Consider the following 20571-nt stretch of genomic DNA (forward strand, 5'->3'; position numbering starts at 1 on the left):
GGAAAATACCTCTAAGATCATTGAGTCAAACTGTCAACACCACCAAGGCCACAAACCCATGTCCTGAAGTGCCATGTCCACACATTCTTGAACACTTCCAAGGACAGTGACTCCACCATCTCCCTGGGCAGCCTGTTCCAATGCCTGACCACATTTTTAGCAGAGAAAATTTACTTAATATCCAACTTAAACCTCCCCTGGAATGCATCCAGGTGGGGTTTGAATGTCTTCACCTCTCTGGGCAGCCTATTCCAGTGCTCTCTACCCTCTTTTTTCCTCCTTATCTTTACGTGGAACCTCCTGTGTTCGTTTGTTTCCATTGCCCCTTGTCCTGTCACTAGACACGGCTGAGAAGAGTCTGGCTCCCTTCTCCTGACACTCACCCTTTAGGTATTGATCAGCATTAACGAGATCCCTCCTCAGTCTTCTCTTCTTCAGGTTAAACAACCTGTGTCTGACTTTTCCCTCGGTATGTTACACAGACTGTAATAATTAGACAACAGCCATGTGCTGCCTCAACGGCTCGTCACTGAGAAGTGGGCTAACACTTCGGAGAAGCAAGGTATGCACGGACCCGTTCAAATGGGAAGGCTTCAACGACCTACTTCAGCTCGGCCCGTATCTGAGGGACTGCTCCCGTCTCCGGGGAAGCGGCGAAGTGCCTGCCACCGAGCACCTCCCCACTTCTCTCACCTCACCTCACCTCCCCTCCCCGTGCCTCGCGCCTCCCGCCTCCCCGCGCCACCTCCCCTCAGCACCGGCCCCGCCCCTGTTGCCATGGCGCGCGCGGACCGTCCCCCTCCCGCCCCGCCACGACGAGGCGCCGGGCCCCGCCCCTCCCGCCAGGCCCCGCTCTCCTCGCCGGGCCCCGCCTCCCGGCGCTGCCATTGGTCTGCGCGACGCGGGGCCCGGCATGCCCGGCTCTGTGCGCGGCGCCGGGCGGGGTCACGTGATCCTGCCCCAAGATGGCCGCTGCCGCCCTCTTGTTTTGATGAATAATCTCTGCGCGGGGCTGGGGCCGCGGTGCGGGTGGGGGCTGAGGCCGAAGGACTCGGGCAAGTTGGGGCAGCCGGGCAGCGGCTCCCTCTTGGCTGCAGCGAGGCTCTGCGGTAGTTGAGGCGCGGGCGAGCTGCGGGTAGGGGGTCGGGGGCGGCGGCGGTGGGGCCAGTTGCCGGCGGGCGAGGCGCGGCGCGGCCGCCCCGGAGATGCCCTTGTGAGGCGCCCCGTGAGGCAGAGGAGAGCGCTTCCTCGGAGCTGGCCCTCAGCGGGGCAGAGGAAAGCGCCCTCTCTCCGTTCACCATTAAGAGGAAGGCGATGGAGGAGCTGAGCACGGATGAGGTGAGTCTGTGGGGCCCGGGGCCCCAGGGGGTGAGTGGGAAGCTCCGTCAGGGGACTCCGGGCCCAGCGGGGAGAGGACACCGGGATGTACCTGGGCCCTTTTCCGGACCCCAAGGTGAAACCCCTGCGTTGGAAGGAGCGTTCTGGAGAGCTCTGCCTTCGCCCGGTGTCTGTACTCGATGTTCTTCGTGTGCCTCCTTTATCCACTCTGCCCCTGACCTGCGACCCCCTGGCAGGTCGATGGGGTTGAATTGTTTCTCTTCTGGTTAAGTGTTTGTTCTCTGTTTCCATCTGTCAGGTAGTCTTTGTCTGGAGGATGTCTTCTTTCAGTGTTCAACGTTAGGCGTGATCAGTAGTGCGTGTTTAAAAAAAACACCTTACTTTTTAACAGTGAAACACTGAAGATTTGACTTCCATGCAAGATGTGTGTGTGGTTTGATATTTAATATAATTTATTCTCGAAACAGTTTGGAACAGGCTCACTCATTTTCTTGATTCTTTGATTTAATTTTCTTTTTATTCAACCTCTTATTCTACAGAGTTAAATGTGTTATGTTGTGGTAGATAAACATCTGTGATGGAAGAATGTGAACAGTTTCTTGTTTTCTTCTCTTGAAAAACGATGTTTTGCTTTTTTTAAAATACAAGCTAAGTTCTTATGTTTTGCTGGTGTATTAGGGGAGTCTGAAATGGATTCTGTCATGGTATTGGTCAAGGTATAGGGAGTTTCCCACTATTCCACTGTAATAGCCAAATTATGTACAGCTCTGTATCTCCCTTCGTACCTTCAAAATAACATTTTCATGTTGTAGTGTGCTGCATATACATGAAGTGTATTGTATTGGACCAGCTGCATTGCTGTACTTCTACTCCAGGGACTCTACTCCCTGTACTTATGCTCTAGGAAGGATCAAGAGAAGTAATTTTTGTTCTGTACTGTATCTTATGATGGGACTGTAGAGCAAGGTCCCTGTTGTCACTCAGGTTTATATCCCAAAATATTAGATGCTTTTGATATTTTGTTGTATATCGTGATTTAGCAATCCCACTATGTTGCAACAGGAACTGCAAGGAGATAGTTCATGCTGTTAACTTGATGACAGTCTGTGGAAGCATTGAGAAAATTATTACAATTCCTGTGTTGAGAAGAATGGGATAGGATGCTGGTGATGTAATTTCTGCTGTGAAAAGGGATCTTTCATTTTATAGGTGTTTTTCATCAGTACTTTGTTTACATACAATTATTCTGATTGTTAAACTGCATCTGCTCATGAGGTGTTTTATGATTAATTTCAGAATTATTTAACCTATGTAAGCTTGTTTGTGTCACTGCTTTAGCAAATTCCTGACATCATCAAAAACACTGCATCATGGAACTGAGGCTGCAGAAAATGAGTTCTCCAGTAGGGACTCATCTACCTTTGCTGGCAAAGTGTTTGTCTCAAGTGACTCAAGTTTTTCCATGCCTTTCTAACATGGTTCAGCTAGGGTCAAAGCTGAATGGTCTTTAGGTGATCGATTGAGACAACCTTATATCAATTTAGGAGAGTCACTCTGTCACCTTTCATTGTTAATGTGCCCCTCGTTGGAAAATCAGAACAAGTCTATTTTAATTTTCCTCCACCGCTCCACTTTTCTCCTATTTGGTGCAGCGGACTCTAGATCAGAGGTGAACCAGCAAAAGATAGCACACAATGAGAATAGAGACTACTTAGAAAAAGAGAATCAAGGCAAATGTGGGATAATGTGGGAAAGAATGACATGAACTTAGCATCTTTAAACATTTACATGATTCCTGAGTAGTTGAGTGGTTTCTGAGCATAGCATGTGACCAGTATCACCAGAAAATGGAGCATTTCTTAATTAAACATGCTCTAATGAATACAAGGAAAATAAAACTATCCATCCAAATTTCCAAATCTGTACAAGAAAAGGTAGTCTTCTACGATTGTGGTAGAATAAAATACTTCCTCTAGAGTCTCACTAAGCAGTTGTCACTAAAGCAGATGTTGATAGAGAATTTCTTTTTAACTGGGAGTGTGTGAGCCTGAGGGACCAGTCTTCCTCCTTATATCTTTATTGGTCTGCTGAAAAATTAAATTATCAATTAACTGTCTCTAATAGGGTGATATTTCTGCTTTGTAGTATGTCCAGCTATCAGCTTTTAAGAAGTCCAGTGAGATGAAAAATGTTTTTCTGAAAGCTACTATTCACATAGTCCAGATGTGTCCAGCAAAACCTGTACTAATTAAAAATCAGTGTGCTATTTCTATTCAAGCAATTAGATTTTTTTTTTTTTAAATCAACCTTTTCAGCTGTATGTTATGGGGTTGGGCTCTGCAGGGAAGATGAGCATTGTTTGTGCCATAACCTGAGTAATGCTTAGTACCAAATAGCTTGTCACTGTTAGGTAATAGAATGATGTGTAACAGCTTTGTCATATGTCACTGCTGCCAATACTTGGTGCTAGAATGAAGGGCTGGGTATTACTGAGGTACCCTAAGCTTTCCTAAGAAAATACCCTGAAGAATCTGGGGGTTTTAGAGTAATTGGGAGAGTCATTCAATGAGAATGGAGAGTCTGCAATGAGAATAGGTCACACTGAACTCCCACAAATCTCAATATATTTGTGTTAGGTGAGGCAAGAGATTGGGGCCTCATTTGTGTCTAGTGCTGTGCAAACCAGCTGCATCTTTTGAGTCCCCATGTTGTGCCGTAAGCACAATGCCTGCCTGCCTTCCCTTGTCTTGATGCTGTTTAGTCTTAAGGCACAAAGGAATTAACTGGGTAGAATGAGAGAACCAGTTTTATTCTGTGTTCTGAAGCTTATATTTCAGCTTCCATCTTTGCCTTTCTGCATAGAATCTTTCTGCCCTCTGTTCCCCTACTCTTACTTAAATCTAATTTTCAAATGAAATTTCAGATTTCTGTGATAATTTAATGTAAACCTAGAGGAAAATCACAACTCAGGTTAGTTAAGAATCAAGTCTACTCCTTGAATTGCTGAACATACCATCAGTTATGAAAGCTGTCTCTTTCAGTGGAAAAAATACTCAGAGCTTATTTATATTTTAATGTTAATTTGTTCAGCAGAAATGAAGATAAGTATAGTTTGCCTATCATTCTTAAACAGGCAGGGAAGAATCTCCTGTTAATGTCCATCTTGTGTAAATCACATTTATCTTATCTAAAAGCAGCTCAGTGTCTGTGCAGATGGATTTGGTCCATGCCCTTTCCAGAATTATTTGCAGAGCAGGTTACCTTCTAGGAGGTTGGTCCATAAGAAAGTTGGATGAAGAGTGACAAATCCAAAAGGCAGAAAGTTTGTCTTGGTGTGCTCCTGTTTCAACAGTGATGATTTCAGATGGTTCTGCTGTAACTTTGGCAGGGATCTAGCCCGGCACTGTACATGAGGAATGCTGAGTGGTACAAATGATCTCATGTATCTGCTTGAAACTGGGAGATGAAGAGAAGTTTTGTGTAAATCATACCTTGTGAGGGCTATGACCTTACTTGACTAACCAACATTTCACTATATATAGGAATAAAATAAATAAATGAAACTCTATATTTTGTGTATATCATAGGTATAATATATATATTATCATCCAGGCTTTTTTCTCCTCAAATATTTCCACCTCAACATCAGATTTGGAGCTAGCTAGCAAGAGTGAATATGTAACAGTTGTGCAACTTTTACACATCACATTGATTTTCCTTCCTTTTCACATAATTAATCTTTGTCCCTCAGCCACTTCTGCATGTATGGGCTGTTTGTGTGCATTTCTGTTTGTTTTTCCCTTCGTTCTTCCCTGTCGTTCCTGGCATTCCCATCTGAAAGCCATGGTTGTAGATTAGTCAAATGGTAAAGGAAACGTCTTTTAAAGCCTTAATTTAAATGCCCAGTTCAAAGCTATTTCAATTCAGCTAGCTTGCTTTACTGATAATGTTTTTGTACAGCTTTGTTAGCTATGAATACTTCACTGGGATTCAGCAATAGGGACCATGGATATGGGGACACAAAGCTGAGATTTGCTCAGGAATGCCTCTGGGGGCTGAGGTAGTTCTCTAGGTTTTTCTTTTCAAACTAACAGCTGGAAAAACTAAGATGTAAGAAAGAAGTGAAAAAAAAAATTACATATTGAACTCAGGCTTTTGAGACCCTATTCTACTTACGGCAAAGCTGAACAATTTATGCAGTAAGCTCCCTGTTTCACTTGGTGAAGAGGAGAGATGAAGACATTATAATCACAGCCTTAGACTTTAGCTAGAATTTATTTTCTAGCTGCCTTCCATGTTCATGTGGTGACACCTGTCATGGAGGGAGATGTAGTTCCAGACACTGTTTTCCCACAGTTTTTGAAGTCTGATTTAATTTGATCTGTTCTTGTTGGAGTAGGTTTCACAGGCCATTAAGGGACTGCAGTAATGTAGGATAGACATTGACTTGACACAAATCTTTTGTTCACTCTTTCACTTGCTTGGCAGTTCTTTAGGATTATGAGCAGAAATGAAAACTCAGATTGTATACAGTGCCTGAGTGTCACAGTACAAAAGAAGGAATAACATGAATTGCTTGTTTTTGCAGGGAATGGACACCCTCAAATGTTGGGTTTTTTGGTGTTTTTTTTTTTTCTGCTGGGCCTGTTTTGAGCTGAAGATGCAAACTTTAGGAACATATCCTCTGAGGCAGCCTGTGATAATAACTATTTTCTTTCCTGTTTTTCATTTATGCTTCAAGTTTCCCTTGAAACCCTTATAAATATTGAGGTTTGTTTTGTCTATTTCTCATGTATAATATTAGTGTTACACAGTCCACTGATTTTACTAAATAGGTTCATAACAGTTTTCTGAAGTCAGATTTTGAAGGCAGATGCTTCTCTGTCTTATTAGTAACTGCAATAACTGTTATTTAAATTCTGTGGGGTGAAATGTCTCTCAGTGATAAGAGGATGTAATTTACTGTCTGTCTTCCAAAGATGCTTCTGCCCAGCAGATGAATTGTGTATTTTTAGTGTGTTTTAGATGAACTTGGTTAACAGTGGTTGCCTTTAATAACATTAAGCACTGGTGTTTTTATTAGTATCATGGTGTGAAATTAAGGCAAAGGTCATGTTTGTATTGTCCCTTTTATCAGATTAATGCAGTTTGTTTCATCAAGTGCCAAAATAAATGGGGAGGAGTGTTGCAGGTTTTGAAATCGCTGAGCAGTAAATGTTAAACGTGTCTTACACAACCCTTGTTGTTCAAGGATCACCTTCTCTGTGTCCAGGAGCAAAGTATACTGACAAAGAGGAAGGCATGCTGGGAGACCTGCCTGGATGAGCAAGAGGCTCCTGGACACACTGTCACAGAAAAAGAAACTCTATGAGGAGTGGAAAAAATGACATCTAGACTGGGGGGGTATATAAGGAAGCTGCCCAAGCAGCAAGAGACCTGGATAGGAAAGCTAAAGCTCTGTTAGAATTAAATCTAGCCAGGGAGATCAAGTGGAACAGCAAAAATTTTTATAGGTATATTCATGATAAAAAGACGACTAGGGAGGGTGTGGGCACCCTCAGAAAGGAAACAGGTGGACTGGTGACAAATGATATGGAGAAGGTTGAGGTTCTCAATGACTTCTTTACCGCAGTTTTCACTGGCAAGGGCTCCAGCCACACTCTTGGAGTCATGGAAGATAATGGCAGGGGCTGGAAGAAGGAACTGCCCATGGTGAGTGAAGATCAGGTTCACGACCATCTGAAAAAACTGAAAGAGTTCAAGTCCATGGGACCCGATTGGATACGCTCATGGGTACTGAGGGAACTGGTGGATGAGGTTGCTAAACAGCCCTCTATTATATTCCAAAAGTCATGGCAGTCTGGGTAAGTCCCCACTGACTGGAAAAGGGGAAACATAACTCCCATTTTCAACAAGAATCAGAGAACTATAGGCCAGTCAGTCTCACCTCTGTGCCTGGTAAGATCGTGGAGCAGATCCTCCTGGAGAGATTACTGAGACAGAAGAATAACAAAGAGGTGATTTGGTACAATTGATGTGGCTTCACCAAGGGCAAATCCTGCCTGACAAACCTGGTGGCCTTCTATGAAAAGGTCACAACATCAATAGATTAGGAATGAGCAACTGACATCATTTACCTGGACCTGAGCAAAGCCTTTGACACTGTCCCGTACCACATCCTGGTCTCCAAGATGGTAATAGGGGTTCAATGGATGGACAACTCAGTGGATAAAGAACTGGCTTGACAGCCACACCCCAAGAGTGGCTGTCAGTGGGCCCATGTCCAAGTGGAGTCCCTCAAGGATCAGTACTGGGACCAACTTTAACATCTTTGTCCGTGACATGGACAGTGGCATTGAGACATCCTCAGCACCAAGCTGTGTGGTGCAGATGATGCTCTGGAGGGGAGGGGTCCGTCCAGAGGGACCATGACAGGCTGGAGAGATGGGCCTAAGCCAACCTCAACAAGACCAAGTGCAAGGTCATGCATCTGGGTCGGGGCAATCCCAAGCATCGATACAGGCTGGGCCGTGACTGGCTTGAGAGCAGCCCTGAAGAAAAGGACCTGGGGATATTGGTGGATGAGAAGCTCAGCATGAGCCACCAATGTGCACTTGCAGCCCAAATACCCAACCAGATCCTGGGCTGCATCAAGAGAAGTGTAGCCAGCAAGTCGAGGGAGGTTGAACAGGTTGCACAGGGAGGTGGTGGAGGCCCCATCCCTGGAGATTATTAAGGCCAGGCTAGATGGGGCTCTGAGCAACCTGATCTAGTGTGAGGTGTTCCTGCCCGTGGCAGGGAGAGTGGAACTGAATGATCTTTGAGGTCCCTTCCAACCCCGACAATTCTGCGATTCAAGGGACAAACACATCATTCTCCTGTGAAAATGGTTTTCCAAGGCAGCAAGTACATAGTTAAAATCTAGAGGTGAGGAGGATTTTGGTTTTTTTTCACATGGAACAGAGAAGTGGCAGCTCCATTGAGCAAGTTACCAACTAAAGCTTCTCTGTTTCCAGTTTCACAGGGGTGAGTGCCCTTGCCCTGTAGGAGGGCCCCAAGGGTGGCCATGAGGGGTGTGTGTGGTTGTTTATGTGCAAACAAACTTCTTCATTTGCTGTTGTTGTGTTCCCTTTGTGCAGATCCGTCGAAGGCGCCTTGCTCGGCTGGCAGGTGGGCCGTCCTCCCAGCCTAGTACTCCTCTGACATCACCGCAGAGAGAGACCCCACCGGGACCGGTGGCACCAGCCCCGGGGCCATCCCATAGCCTAGGCCTAAACGTCCATAGCATGACCCCAGCTACCTCTCCAATTGGTGCATCAGGTAGGTTAGTATGTTAGTGACAAAAACTACCGTGTGCCTGCTGAAAGTTCTGCAAGTCCTCATCCTTAGAACGTGAGCAGCGCTTCAGGTGCTGTTTCTGCTGTTGCTAAAAGTTTTCAGAAAGAAACGTAAAATGGTGAATGAAGGTACTTTTCATTTTCTAGATGGTAAACAGTTGTAGCAATATAATAAGTAACACATATAATTAATTCAGACTAATATAATAAATAATGCACCTCTCATCATTCCTTCATCTACAGTGCCAAAATAGATCCCTGCCAAAATTACAGCCAAATCAGCTGAAATCATCATACATAACATTTAATATAAGAATATATTAAAAAATCTGAAATATATTAATAGTAATACAAATAGTAATGTAAATAACACAATAAACTGGTTTCCAGGTATCAGTAAATTAACAACATTGAAAAGATGAGTTGCTAAACCTTGAAGTTTGTAATACGGTTTAAGGTGACAGAACATCAAAGAAAAGAAAGCAAGTTTGTCGAGGTGACAGGGAAAAACCCCTTTTCAGTCTTGCAGCACAGTTTTTATTGATTGGTTTCTAGGTACATATTAGCAATTGGTCCCAAGTTAATTTTTGATCTTTAATTACTAGCATTTGGCACAATTAAAAATAGTAGGCTGTGGATCGAGCACTGTCAATGTGAAAATGAAGCATTTGCTTTCTCCTTTATTATTTTGCCCATTTCACTATTTACTGGAGTGAATACAAGTAGGATATTTACAAATAGTATTTCTTTCAAAAGATCTATTAAAATCAAAGCGTGGCGAGTTAGAAGGGTTGCTTTGTAGGGAGGTGAAGACAATATTCTTATATATAATACAATTTTGAATTACAACAAACAATTCTAATTTGAAGTTGGATGCCTTGGAAATCAAAACAATTTAGTACATTTTCCAGTACTGTGGTATTTATCTGAAAACTGAAAATGTTTTGCGTGTTGTTTTACTAAGCTAAGAGGTTCACAAAACCAGGCTCAAAATAAGTATCAAGATTGTTTTAAGTAAGTTTTTAATATCACAGAATCATTTAGATTGGAAGAGAGCCTCAAGATTGAGTTCAGCCATTTGATGTTTTTATACTGAGGTGCCCAAAACTGCACGCTGTACTAGAAGCAATTTCTAATAATGTAGAAATATTTTTTGCAGTGCTCTTTGCTAAGCATGCAAAATTCTTTCTCTCTTTACATATTTGTTGTCTGAAATGTCATTCCTTTCCTGTTGTCAAGTACAGTAATTTACAAGCTTAAAGCTGGTAATTTAATGACAGTGTTGTTCTGAGGTACCTAGCAGTGACTCCTTCTTGCTTATTTCATAGCATTGTACCCAAAGCAGGACAGAGAAAAGCTATCAAAAGCACTTCCTGAGAAAAGCTCTTTGCAGATGGAATTCAACACTGTGCATTGTCCTCATGATTATAGACAGCAACCCAGACAGCAAAGGTGACTTGTTTTTTAAGAGCAGTGCAGAGGTCACTTACTATTCACCAGGCCTGTGGTTACATGACTATTTTAACTCATCTTAGGTCTGACTCTTGCTGAAAGAAGTGTTTTTCCCCACCTCTCCCTCTGCTGTCCTTAGCAACCGTGTAGAGAGATGGTTTATGGCCTTAATCCAGGTGAAAACTAATCCAGAAAAAAAAAAGGTCAGTTTTTAAACACACAAGGTCCTGATCCAACTGTTTAAGTGATAATGTCAACAGAGCAGGAGATGTGGAAGCAGGTACCTGAAGATAGAAATGTTTGTGTATTGGCAGATGAGTTTATCATGGTTTGAAATGGTCAGGAAGCTAAGACCTAAGAGACTTATGTTTTAAGAATTTATCTTTTGGTAGCTATTTCTACAGAGTAAATTGACCAGAAACAGCAGTTACCTAGGGCCAGTCCAGCGTTTGCTTCCTACAAGCCATTCATTGCAGCCATTTAGCAATGCATGTTTCTTGCACACCAGGGTAAGGTCTGTGGTTAAACTGGGGAATAGATCAGGAAAAAAACCTTCCCAACTCATTGTCTGCTGTATTTGTTTAGCATAAATGAAGACTCCGCTTCAGTGTGGTTTGCAAGAGCTCCTTTGAGCAGCAGACTAAAATGATTGCAGAGAATTTTAATTCATTTGGACATACAGAGAGCAGCCGCAGCAGAGAGTGTCCTTGTAAGCATACAGTTTTCTGAGAAGTTTTATGTCATGGTGAGGTCAGAGTTGCACATCAATTGAATGGAAACTATGATCATTATTTTATCTGTTTTAAAAATATTTTGGAGAGCCTAAACTCAGCCTATCAGTGACAGTTACCCATAATGAGAGTGTGCTCTTCATAACGCTGTTGTGTTTCCTTTTATGTCACTTACTTATTTTTTATAAAGGAAAACTGGAAGTTTTGTGTGTCAAGTGTATTTTTTATTGTATACCCCATCCAGCAAAGTAGAGAAGGAAGTAAATTCTGGAGGATTTGTTGTGAAAAGGTGAAAGGTAGGACAGTTTGCTTGAGGAGTCCTGGTAGTGAGAGCTGCAGTCTAACTGTTGAAATAGAGCATAACTGCTTCTAAATGAGGTTTTTCTGCCTTCTGCAGTTCTGTACCTGTTGTAAGGAATTGTTTCAATTCTTGAAAAGGTATGGAAAGGGTGCTCATAAACAAACTTCCTGTGTTGAGGAGCATAATACTGATCTGTTTTGCTGCCCCCACTGTTAACTTCAGAATGTGTTGCTACCCCAAACATGGGACAAGCTTGCACTTTCCAATAGCAGCATGAAATACAGCCGGTGCTGTAATTTAAAAATAGGTTGTCAGTCTGGTTTTACACTTTTAAATTGAAACCTAGTACCCTTTGGGGAATGTCTTGTAAACTGCAGGCAAAAGAACCCAGAGTGCAATTCACTGCTGCTTTCTTTTTAAACAGCTGGAGGAATAATGGCTTTTGTCCTACTCCTTCAAGGACTCTCTTTACTGGCATGCAAATACCTGATATTGATACAGCTACACTTACAGCTTACAATTATTGCTACTTTTCAAGTCATGGCTTCAAAAAGTGCCACAAGGGATAGACTACACTTAAGAGCCCTCATGTAGATGTTTGTAGAACTCATTCAGTTGTATTGCTGTTGAATTAAAGGATTTTTCTGGATTATTTGGAATTAGGCATATAACTTTCCTCCTACCATGCTAGTATCCGACACTTTCCTGAAGAAGTCTTTATTGCAAAGTGAAGCTCTCTGTTCATATCCTGCACATTCATATCATACCAGCCATGCTCCAAAGCCATTCTATTGCTCTCCATTTGCTGGTGGTACGCTTAGTGTGTGTTGTATGGACTGCTTGGATGCTTATTTTATTCCTGTGCTGAAGGAAAACTGCTGATCATTCTTCCAGTAAATTGTGGGAGGTTTTGTGGGAATACTAGCAGAACTCAAATGAATCTTGTCCATTGTAATGACCCAGTGTGAAGTCCTGTTCTAGTAGGACAGACTTGAGAATGTCTTTGACATTCTTAAGACAGTATACAGAGTATACTGCTTTATATATCTTACAAGGTGCCAGTTTGCTGGTGGTGTATGTTTGGTTTTTTTTGTGGGAGTGAATCTGAGCACTTCATGGATGCAAATTCAGGTATGCATTCTTGTATGACTGCTGCAAGGGGAGGTAGAAAATGTGATTTTTCTGTGCTCAAATGTGAATATTATTAACATTTATTTCCTAGTGCATTGCTAAGTGCTGAAGAGCAGAATTGGAAAACAGTGTTTCCACTCTTTTTGCATCCAATAACTGTACAGTGCTTTCTCATCTCTGTAGTAGTAATTTTGGGGGTACCTTTTCCTTAGGAGTAGCCCACCGAAGCCAGAGCAGCGAAGGAGTGAGTTCGCTCAGCAGTTCTCCATCTAACAGCCTTGAAACTCAATCTCAGTCTCTCTCTCGGTCTCAGAGCATGGATATTGATAGTGTCTCCTGTGAGAAAAGGTAAAAAATGCAGCTCATGTAAGCTAGCAAATACTGCTCAATGCTAATCATCAAACCCACTTACACAGGCAAATGTCCTGCCATCTCTCACTTCCAGCTGTGTTAATGCAGTAGGGTTTGATGCTTAGAACTGACATGCTGTTCAGACCACTGTAATGCTTTCTCTAGTCTGGCTTTAATGGAGATTACTGACCTAAAGTGATAAAAAGACAAAGCATTATCTTAGACATTGTGATGAATGTCTGGTGGGGATAATTCAGCTACTCTGTTTAAAAAAGAAAGTGATGGGATGTGACAGCTGTGCAGTTTGTATTGCCTGCTGAAGAAATTTAGAATTGTTTCTGGTATTCAAAATAACTGTAATGTGAGAAGAATTTATCAGCTAGTGATTTTAACTGCTCTTTGTACACAGCTAATGGATGTTCCCGTTGCATTTTTTTTTTTCACTACTGCTTCTAATTATGGTGAGACTCCTTCAGTCAGCATCTGGACACTAGGAGGAGAAGTTCTTTGATTTGGGGGTGGTGGAACACTAGAACAGGTTGCCCAGGGAGGAGGTGGAGGCCCCATCCTGAAGACATTCAAGGTCAGGTTTGATGGGGTTCTGAGCAACCTCATCTAGTTGGGGATGTCCCTGCTTACTGCATTAGTTTGGTCTAGATGACCTCTAGAGGTCCCTTCCAACCCAGTGCATTCTATGATCTTACAGAGGACTCTGTGGCTTTCTATAAGTTAATGAGCTTCCCTTATATCCCTTTACAGTATGTCCCAGGTAGATGTCGATTCAGGAATTGAAAATATGGAGGTGGATGAGAATGATCGCAGAGAGAAAAGGAGTCTGACTGATAAGGTTAGTCTGGTTTATGTTGGATCAGGAGTGGTACAGAGCTCTGGCTTTTGAACCAGCCCTCAGATGTCAGCTGTGAACAAGTTCTTCACTGCTTTTCCGCATTAAAATTTGTGGGAAGGGGGGAAAAAAAGTCCCAATATCAAAGCTGCATTTTGATTTGTTTCAAACTGGTTTATTAATAACATTTGAAAACTCTGAAGAAAATGTTTTTGTTGTATATCCTGCAATGAAATGACCTGATAATGCCCAGCTCTTTTTTTAATATGCAGTAGGCCTGAATAAATATTTCTGAAGACACTTCTGAAGATTGTTGCAGCTAATTGATGTAGCATTTAGAGGTCTACTAACAAAGTACTGCTTTAAATGTTATGGTTGCTAAAGTAAAGCTAAGTGATAAGTTTTTCTTGATGATGTTAAAAGAAAGAATAGCTAACAAGGTTTGAGTAGATGATAGAACCTTTTAAAGTGGAACAAAGCAAGCAAGTACAAAAGTTGAATTCACTCCTAAAATTGTCATCTTTGCTATATGATTTTAAGGCCCATGTGAAATAAAGCCATAAAGAAATGGGACATCAGTGTAATGTAGAGAAGTATCTACAAAAACTCTTGCAGTGCTCATGAGGTGTCTTTCTTTGTTCCTGCACTGTCAGTAATAAGGTTGGTTGGTAAAAGCCTGGCTGAAAGCCATGGAGCAATAACCCTGCCGCAGAAGCCTTCCCAGTCAATTCTCATCTGAGAATCAGGCAGCTGGACAGTTTGCATTGTGCTGCTGTGAAATAAGTAGCTTGGAATCAAGGACAACTTGAAGAAGTGGGGTGGGGAGTAGTGAAAGGAAAGCTTTGCAATCTTGGTTCAATTCCTCTTACTCATTTGGAGATACCATTGAGTGAAGTGGATAGGAGACAGCATAGTCCTTATTTATGAGGAAAAAATGATCTTGCTTGGCTATCTGCATTGGAAATGATGTCAATAATAAAGCTTTCTTTGCAGAGATAGGAAAGAAAATAGAAGGATTTGAAAGCAGGAAAGACTTGGGGAAACTCACTCTCTGTGCTTTCATTTTCACAAGAAACTCTTAAAACACTTGTGCACAAAAAAAATGTGAATCCTTAATTAATTTCTTAAAACAGCCATCAGAGGTATCTTGGGTAAATTTCCCTTCCTAGTATATACATTTTGAATGTGTTTTGGGAATTTACTTCCTGCTGGATTTGTAGGGTTTTGCTACATCTTGTCTGCGTCTTTTTTTGTTTCTTCAGGTTTTTTTCCTAAATAAATTTTGACCAATGTATCAATATTGCTTTTGAAGTGTACCAAGTCTGCCACTGAGAGTTAGTCTGAAGCCATTTAAAGATGATCTGCAGCTGATTGTCACTTGATTAATACAACTTTAAAGAAGTTGACTCCTTGCTTGTTGTGTTGTTTTTTTTTGTTTGTTTGTTTTTTTTTTTAAACCCCGTTCAACCAAGGAACCGCTGGCTGGGTCTGAAGTGTCTGAGGAGCAAGCTTTACAGCTGGTCTGTAAGATTTTCAGAGTCTCTTGGAAGGACCGAGATAGAGATGTTATCTTCCTGAATTCACTCTCTGCCCAGTTCAAGCAGAACCCAAAGGAAGGTAAGTACCAGAACTGTTACTGTCAGGGATTGTATCAGCTGAGTGCCGTGTTCCCTACTCAAAATGAAGAGCTTTTTCTCTTTCCTACCATGCCAGAGCCACCTACTTGTGGTCTTTGCTCAATTTCATGTAGCAGGAAATGGAATCCCCAGAAAGGATCATAGGACCAACTGGTCATAGCTGCAGTTTAGTCACTTGCTGTGCTGATGTTGGTTATGTTTTCTGTTGTCGAAGTACTGGGCTGATCTTGCAGTTTTGCTGGAATTACTTTTTCTCAGGAGTCTTTTACTGAATTCATGAGCTGGCTTGAATCACAATAGACATTTAGGAGTTAATTTGGTAAGAATTCCTGATTATTTAATAACAAATTCTATTTTCTATGTCAGCTGTAAGATATGACCAAAATAAAAGTTGTTATTTGATGGGGGGATGTGCATGGTGTATTTCCTTTCTTTATGACACAACTTACACAGCTCAACAGCAGGGTGTGGAAAACGAGAGGGATGAGCAAGAAAACTTTAATATACTAATCAACAACAACATTACATCATCTGTAATCTTTTGTACTTTCCATAAAAATTGTGGTTTGTGTAGCTGTAATTGCAGAGCGTAGTGAAGAGGGCTAGTTATAAATAGAAATGTCAGTCTATTGTTTTTGCCAAAAGAAGCGCTTAAGTCACAGTAGTAACTTCCTGTCCTCTGATAATGTTTACATCTCTGACCAGCGTGTAGATGAAGGCAGCAGGTGAGGATACTAACTCTCTTCTTTTTTTCTGAACAGTGTTTTCAGATTTTAAGGACTTGATCGGGCAGATTTTGATGGAAGTGCTGATGATGTCCACCCAGTCAAGGGATGAAAACCCTTTTGCTAGCCTGACAGCTACATCACAACCCATTGCTGCAGCTGCCCGATCTCCTGACAGAAGCCTGATGTTAAACATGGGCTCTAACCCAGGAAGCAGCCCTATGTTCTGTAATGCGGGCTCCTTTGGCTCCAGTTCATTATCCAGGTGACTTCTGATTATAACTGAGTACTGATTTCACTTGAATATTGACTGGTAGACTAGAAGAGAGAGAGGCATAGAAATGTCCCAAGAACAATGAATAGATTTTCAATTCTTCACTGTTTTTCATGTGACTGTGTCTGCAGTTCACCATTTTTCAGCACATTGTCATGGCTAGAAGTGTATTTGATAGGTCGAAGCCATGTAGCTGTTTCCTTCTGAGAAGTACCCTGAATTTGCATCAGTCAAGGCTATGACTCATAACTTACAAGTGTGCAGATTGTGACATAGTTTTTTTCAACATTAGTAAAAGGAGTAGTGTCTGTAAGCTGCAGAATTATTGCTGAAGAGTCGTCAGAAGGGCAAGGATTTCGCTTGCTCGTTTTATCTTTGTCACCCTGTTTCTGCATATCCTAAATTATTGCTTTGTTTTGTTTTCTTTTTCCCCCATAACTGGTTTAGTCTCTATGGGACTAGTCCAGCTCCTACTACCAATTTCACAAGCTATGTACCAATGACTGGTTCATCTCTTACCCCACCAGCCAGTTCAGTTGCCACTACATCTGTGCCTTCCAATACTGTCAGCTCTCACCTCACAGCAACAAGCCCTTCATGGACACAACCTTCCTCTCCGAGGTACCGGCCATACACTGTTGCCCATTCTGGAGGCTTTTCAGCTTCTTCCATCCCACGTTCCTTGAATATTTTCGTCCCATCTAGTTCACCAAGTCCTCCAGCTGTGGCTGCAAGCCCTCCAGCCACGCCAGTCATCACATCCAGACAGAGACCCACAACAATGGGTCCACCTCTGTTTACTGCTTCACCCAGCGCCTTGCGCAGGCGTCCTTCTTTACTGAACAGGATTCCTTCTAGGTATTGCACAAGTGTTTCATGTGTGCTGTGCAGGGTGTGGCATAATCGTGCAACTTGGAGCAACTTCTGCTTGTGCTGAGCTCACCCTACTTACCCTGAGTTGATTTTTGCATTTTTGGTTTGTGCTAATGTGTTGACTTCCTAACAAGCTGTCTTTGCCAGAGTGTTAAACCTGCTTCTGTGAGCATTTGAAGTACAATGTAATTGCCTTAAAGGTAGCAATATTGTTTTAATTCTCTCCCATCCATTCCAGTGTAACTGTAGCTTTCTGCTCAGTTGCTACTGCTGGATAGTAAACTAAACAGACCTCCTGCTTTGAAATTAGTTTTCTCAGTAAGGATTTAGTTGATGTGTGAAAGTTGTTACTTGCTGTACCCTGTTAGCTTTGATTCCCTAGTGCATGGATTTAAATTACAGATTAGCCTATTCCAGTATGCCAGGCCAAGTACTCTTGCATTTCCTGTGTTGGCTGCTCCTGCAATCTCTAACCCTTTCTGGAGGGAGAAATGAGCACGAAAGGATTTGAGACCATTTCTTTCAAGTTCAGTAGCTTAGAAATGTAATCCTTATTATTTGATTATATCCAAACTTCCCCACTTCAGCTGTAATTTTTATCAGGTCTTAAAGTCTTTTAAAATGTTTGGTTTGTGAAGGTGTGATGTTTTGTGTGAATAACTCATAGAGCATGTTAGTGTAGCTTTGGTTTACTAACATGGAGTTATCTGTTGTCTGCATGTTTAGAGAAGATGATTTTTGGCAGACTTGCAAAGCAAACCTACCATTTACTTTTGGCTTAAACCATCTGATGAGCTTTTTCATTCTGTTGTGGTAGTATATACGACAACCCTTTCTCCCTCCTCCTTGCCGTTTCTGATGTGTCTGAGGACAGTAGTGATGAAGAAAATGAAGATGATGATTTTTCTTGTGTCCAGTTTGGGTCCAGGTATTGGAGAAAGAGAATGTAACCTGCATGTTTGGGTGTTTAGGAACTAACAGTCTCTCTAGTGCCAAGTGTTCTTCAAAGTAATTTGGGAAGTGACTAAAGCCAAGGAGATGACCTGGCTGGGTATTAAGATAGTGTGTAAACAAATGTAATGAGTGCTGGTTAGTCAGCTCTTTTTGGGAGAGATGACTAAGATAAAGTAAATGTTAATTATACTGCCTTTTAGGTTTAATGAGCATGGTTTCTGAAATTATGTTTGAGTGGAACTCCTCTTTGTCTGTATGAGTAGAAGGAATATTATTCACCCATGGTTGTAATTCTTAAACCAGAGGTATAGCATGTGCATGTTTTCATATAAAAAACTGGGAAATGAGGGCAAAGGTTAACATAATAGAAAAAGATACAGTGCCAAGCAGCCCACTGATGCAAGCAACATGACTTTCCTGAAGATTCATTGCTGCTTGACAGGATGGCTCCTCAAGCCTGTAAAGAGAGTAATCCTCAAGGTTTTATCTGCTCCTTTGACATGGTAAATAGTAGAGGCTGATGTAGTTTGAACATCCATGAATGGAGATGGAATAGTAGAGTATTTTACTGTAGAACAGACTCAGGAGTTGTATAGCAAAGTTCTGTTCATTTGTGTGACTTCAAACTATGTGAAAATAAAGTACTGGTTTTAGTGAGTTCTGTTTGGAAGCTAGCCAGATAGCTGTGCAAAAAGTCCTGCAGAGCCCTGGGAAAAAAGCTTTTGGAAAGGTAAACACTGGGTAAGATCTCAAGTTTTACATTCCCTTGCAGAGTGGTGCTACAATGTCTTGGCTGATACAGTATTAACCTAAACTGGAGGCAGGAATAAATATTTTGTATAAGCCTCATACATTTTAGGGAGACTATTCTGAAAAATGCTACATCTGTAGTCTCATTAGTATTCTGAACATTCCCTCTCAGCATTAAGATGCTTGATTTAATTGATAGTAAATCTGAGGTGGTTCATAGCTGGTCATGGAGCCTAACAGGGCCAGATACAATTTGCAGATGTATAAGGGAAGTTTTAAGGACTTTATGAGATTTTTAAAGACTACGTGAATGTTGTGCAACTGGAAGGAAAAGTTTCTCCAAGACTTTCAGTCCTCTTTGAAGTATTTTAGTTATAGCAAAAGTCAGGGGAAATCTAATTGCTTGAAACGAAGCCAGGTCAAGCCTTTAGGAAGTGTCTTGAGGTATCAGGAGTTGCTCAAAAAGATGTGGAATGAGATGAGCATTTTACCTTCAGTAGCTTTTCTATCTGGGATTGTTCCTGTGGTACGTTGGGACACAACTGCTAAAGTCAGATGGTTAACTGGAAGACCTTCCAATGGTATCTCCTCTTCTCCAGTCTAATTTCAGGAGAGTAAACTTGATAACACAAGCTTAGGGGGTTTTGTGTACGTGGAATTTAGGATTATTTTTCCTCAGTGTTTTATTTAATCCAAGTGCTGGATGGAGTAGCAAAGCCTTTGGTAAGGATTTCTGAGGCTGCTATGCTTCTGGAGCTTTAATTTGCCTATCATGTCCTGGCATTCTGCAGACAGCAGTAAGATGTTAGTTAAATTATAAACACAGTGACTGTACAATTATGCAACAACTTGCATTCTGAAAATACCAAGGGATCCAGTATGTGCATGAAGGATGTCTGAGTTTTGCATTAGAGTAATTTCAGTTACTGCTGCCGTGAAATCATTAACAGAATGACTAACTATAGAAGCAGTAGGATCTTTAATATAAATTCATGTTCTTCAAAGGGTACTTTTTAAGCTGAATGTAAGAAGTCAAGAGCTTTAAAAAGAATCCACAGAAAAGAAAATGTGTGTGTGATTTCATGGTTGCTGAGTACTCGTTTAATAGAGCTACATTTTACATGGAGTAGTTTTAACTGAATAACTGAAAACAAATTTTCTTTCTAAAAAGAGATGCCAGATGCTTAGCAGTAATAATCTTTCCCTGCTTTGTTGGTTGGACAATAGATGTGTACAGCTCAATTATTAAAATGTAAATGATTTTACAGTCTAATTTTAAAGATGTCTTTGAAAAGGTGCGTGTAAGGTAACAAATACTCTTATTTTCCAGTTTAAGATCTGAGGCTTATAAAATGGGTCTTTATTTAAATCCACCCTGACCATACACAGTTCTCTTTGAGGAATAGCAGCAGACCATCCACGATTTAATTGCTGGAGTTTTTTTAAAAATCCATTTACATGAAGTGAACACATCTTGTCCTAATTCCCTTCAGTAAGATGAGGATTCTGCTTTTAATTAGTTTTGCCAAGCTGTTATGTAGAGAAGAAATCTGTTGAGATAACAAGTCTGAGATTGAGAGTTGTGGGATCTGCTCTCACTATTTGTATTTCATTTCTCTCTTGTCTCAAGCTTGGTTTTGGTTTTGTGGGTTTAGTTTGTGTATTTACAGTAGCACTGATTTTCTTTTTCCCACCCTGAGGCCGTGCTGGTTAATGAAATGGTATTTTTTACTGTAAGGGAATTGAAATGAACTGAGTTGAAATGAATTGATCTTTAATGTGGAAATTTTAAAAGGAACAATTGCTTTGATGCTGCCTCCTGTTTTGTTTATTCTCCTTCCTTAGAGTATATGAAGTGATTGTCTGTAGCCCT

At 41.4% G+C, this 20571-nt stretch overlaps 1 protein-coding gene across 3 annotated transcripts in view; it reads left to right on the plus strand.

The window, feature by feature from the left end:
• Positions 1-1314: 1314 nt before the first annotated feature.
• Positions 1315-20571, plus strand: part of UBE4B (ubiquitination factor E4B) — a 38602-nt gene continuing 19345 nt past the window's right edge. The window contains exons 1-8 of one of the 3 annotated variants that reach the window (XM_054394791.1): positions 1315-1338; positions 8478-8658; positions 12503-12638; positions 13401-13488; positions 14958-15102; positions 15884-16112; positions 16569-16979; positions 17812-17922. In XM_054394791.1, coding sequence (XP_054250766.1) covers positions 1315-1338; positions 8478-8658; positions 12503-12638; positions 13401-13488; positions 14958-15102; positions 15884-16112; positions 16569-16979; positions 17812-17922 — 1325 coding nt within the window. The remainder of the gene's footprint in view (positions 1339-8477; positions 8659-12502; positions 12639-13400; positions 13489-14957; positions 15103-15883; positions 16113-16568; positions 16980-17811; positions 17923-20571) is intronic. The other 2 variants (XM_054394793.1, XM_054394794.1) reach the window with 2 other exon arrangements.

This window comes from Indicator indicator, chromosome 32 (genome assembly GCF_027791375.1).
Source record: "Indicator indicator isolate 239-I01 chromosome 32, UM_Iind_1.1, whole genome shotgun sequence".
Lineage (NCBI taxonomy): Eukaryota > Metazoa > Chordata > Aves > Piciformes > Indicatoridae > Indicator > Indicator indicator.